Raw genomic sequence first — 2,445 nt, forward strand, 5'->3', positions numbered from 1 at the left:
TAAATATAAAAAAACAAAAAAAACGAACTCGATCATAAATAAGAAAAAAATGAGAAAAATTAAAATTAAAAAGTTTAAATAAAATAATTTAATAATAGGTGAATCCTATAGAAAAAGTAATTTTGGTTATGAATGTGAGTGGACTAATATATTATTGATTTTTTTTATCAAAAAAGGCAAAATGATAATTTCACATGAAAAACTTCTCCACTTTCTTCATTTCCTCCCACGTTTCTCAATCTCTTATCCATCATTTTGTTGCATATTATTGCATAAATATCCTCTTAATTTAGTGTTCCTCTACAATAAATTTTAAGTATCATTTAAATCATAATATTAAAATTAGAATACCGTAATAACACAAAATATTTCAAATAAATTTTATGTATTATGTTACACACGCAACGCCTGTGTTTCGTTGGCTAGTATAAAATAATTGACAAAACATCTTTTAAATTATTTTGACTTTAAAATAATTTTTTCTAAAATAGTTGTCAAAACATATTTTTAATTATTAAAATATTTTTATAAAATAGTCATCCAAATATTTTTTTAACTATTGAAATATTTTTATAAAATAGTTTTGAAAAACATTTTTATAAAAACATTTTTAAATTTAATAACGATCCAGACGGAGTCTTAAATTGCACAGTTTCCGTTTTTGATGATATTTTTCATATTTTTATCGTTTGTATTTCTGTCTCGTAGTTTGATGAAATTAAAAACTTGTCAGTTCCAACATAAAATATCTCAAAGAGTATTTTTATTTTTATTTTAATTATTAGATTTTTAGACCATTACGTGTGATTAATTATACTATTTTTACTTTAAAAAAATATTATTTTAATGCTTCCGTACATCAACCGTAACGAACTAGTCCATTGAACTTATCCCAATTTTAAATGTTCCACTTTATCACGCTATTCAATTTGACGTTAACTAACCTAACGTAGCCCCATAAAATAAAATACTCAAAGATATTGACTAAAAATATATAATATAACACCACAAAAAAATAAATTAAAACAACAATAGTCTCATTATTTATCCACAACGAATCCATAACCGAAATACATAAACCATAGTGAAAAAAAATAAAATCTAAAATCAAGAAATATAATCGTATACAATAATCTGGTCTCGTATCACAAAATATATTATGTGTGAAATATTCGGTGAGAAAAATCAAACACAAAACTCAGCGCCAATCGAAGCCGCACCGCGTTGTTTCAAAACACCACAACGGAAGTCGTGGTGCCATTAGAAGCCAATGGTATTTTCAAGTCGCATTCGATCTTTGGCTTCATCCTCGGCGTTTTTCACGGCCCCGAGCTTCAGCCTGATTCGTAGGCGGAGCTTCACGTCGATTTCATACACGTTGGAAATCTTGTTCTGGTTGTGATCGGACAACTCACCGGCCCCGAGGGTAATCGGTTGTTGTCCGCTGAATTCGGCGTTCAGGTAGTTGGTGCTCTTGTGTCCCTGGTAAAACGGCACCAGTTTCCTTGGTGGAGACCCTCTGCCCCTCGTAGATTGCCGTCGCCTCGATCCGATCGTAGTACACCCCTATGCGGCGGTTCGGGTTCCGGATGGTCAGGTTGACGGCCAAGTTGTAGTAAAGCATGTTGTTGTTGTCTATGTTGAACTGGGTCAGCTCGGCCCCGGTGGCGTAGAACTTTACTTCGTTGGGGCGGAAGATGAGCCAGCAGACGAGGACGACGATTCCCACGACCACCAGGATGGTGCATAGGATCTGGCAAACACAAGTGCAGAGGCAGTTGAGGAGGCAGCTGAAGGGGTTGCAGCAGCAGCTCCCGCCGCCGCGTCCGGGGCGGTGGTAGGACTTGGACGGCGGAGGGATGGAAGGGCCGTAATAGGCTCCGTTGAGGTGGGGTTGTTTAGCGTCGGCCATTGCAATTCTTGGGATCGGAAGAAATTAAGAAGATTGATGGTGAAATTGGTGTCCTATGGGGTTATATATATAATGCGGAGTTGGAGTAGCGATTTTGCTTGGAAACGGAGAATTAGTAAAACGCGCGTAGTTTAGTTAAGAGTTATGGTGAGAAAGCGTGTTACATGCGGCGGTTTTGTATTGTGAAGGGGGGTAAATTAAATAATGTTGTGTTGAATTTAAGGAGAGACGCGTTCGCTTGTTGAAGAGTAGGATAGTTCATAGGATATGTGTCTTACTTGGTAGTTTCGTAGAGAAAAGGGACAAATTAATATTAATCAAGGCATTGACTAACTAATATTCGACTACTGATTTTTTTCTTATTTTGCTGCTACTTTTTTTTGTTTTAAATAAAAATATCAACAAGATCTAGGAACAAATGTTTTATTTATGCTTCTATATTAACAAAAAAAGGGTTTGATCCTAAATTATATGATGGTATAATCGTATCAAATCAATTAGAAGTTAATTAATATTAGAGTCTAAATGTTTGA

At 34.6% G+C, this 2,445-nt stretch overlaps 1 protein-coding gene across 1 annotated transcript; it reads right to left on the reverse strand.

Annotated features, from left to right (window-relative positions):
* Positions 1 to 1,183: 1,183 nt before the first annotated feature.
* Positions 1,184 to 1,991, reverse strand: LOC140866407 (NDR1/HIN1-like protein 3). The gene is given in 4 exon segments (XM_073271392.1): positions 1,184 to 1,234; positions 1,236 to 1,310; positions 1,312 to 1,500; positions 1,502 to 1,991. Coding segments are annotated over 4 exon segments (711 nt in total). The 5' UTR covers positions 1,913 to 1,991; the 3' UTR covers positions 1,184 to 1,198.
* Positions 1,992 to 2,445: the final 454 nt, after the last annotated feature.

The sequence above is a fragment of the Henckelia pumila genome, chromosome 4, assembly GCF_033568475.1.
Source record: "Henckelia pumila isolate YLH828 chromosome 4, ASM3356847v2, whole genome shotgun sequence".
In the NCBI taxonomy this organism is placed as follows: Eukaryota; Viridiplantae; Streptophyta; class Magnoliopsida; order Lamiales; family Gesneriaceae; genus Henckelia; species Henckelia pumila.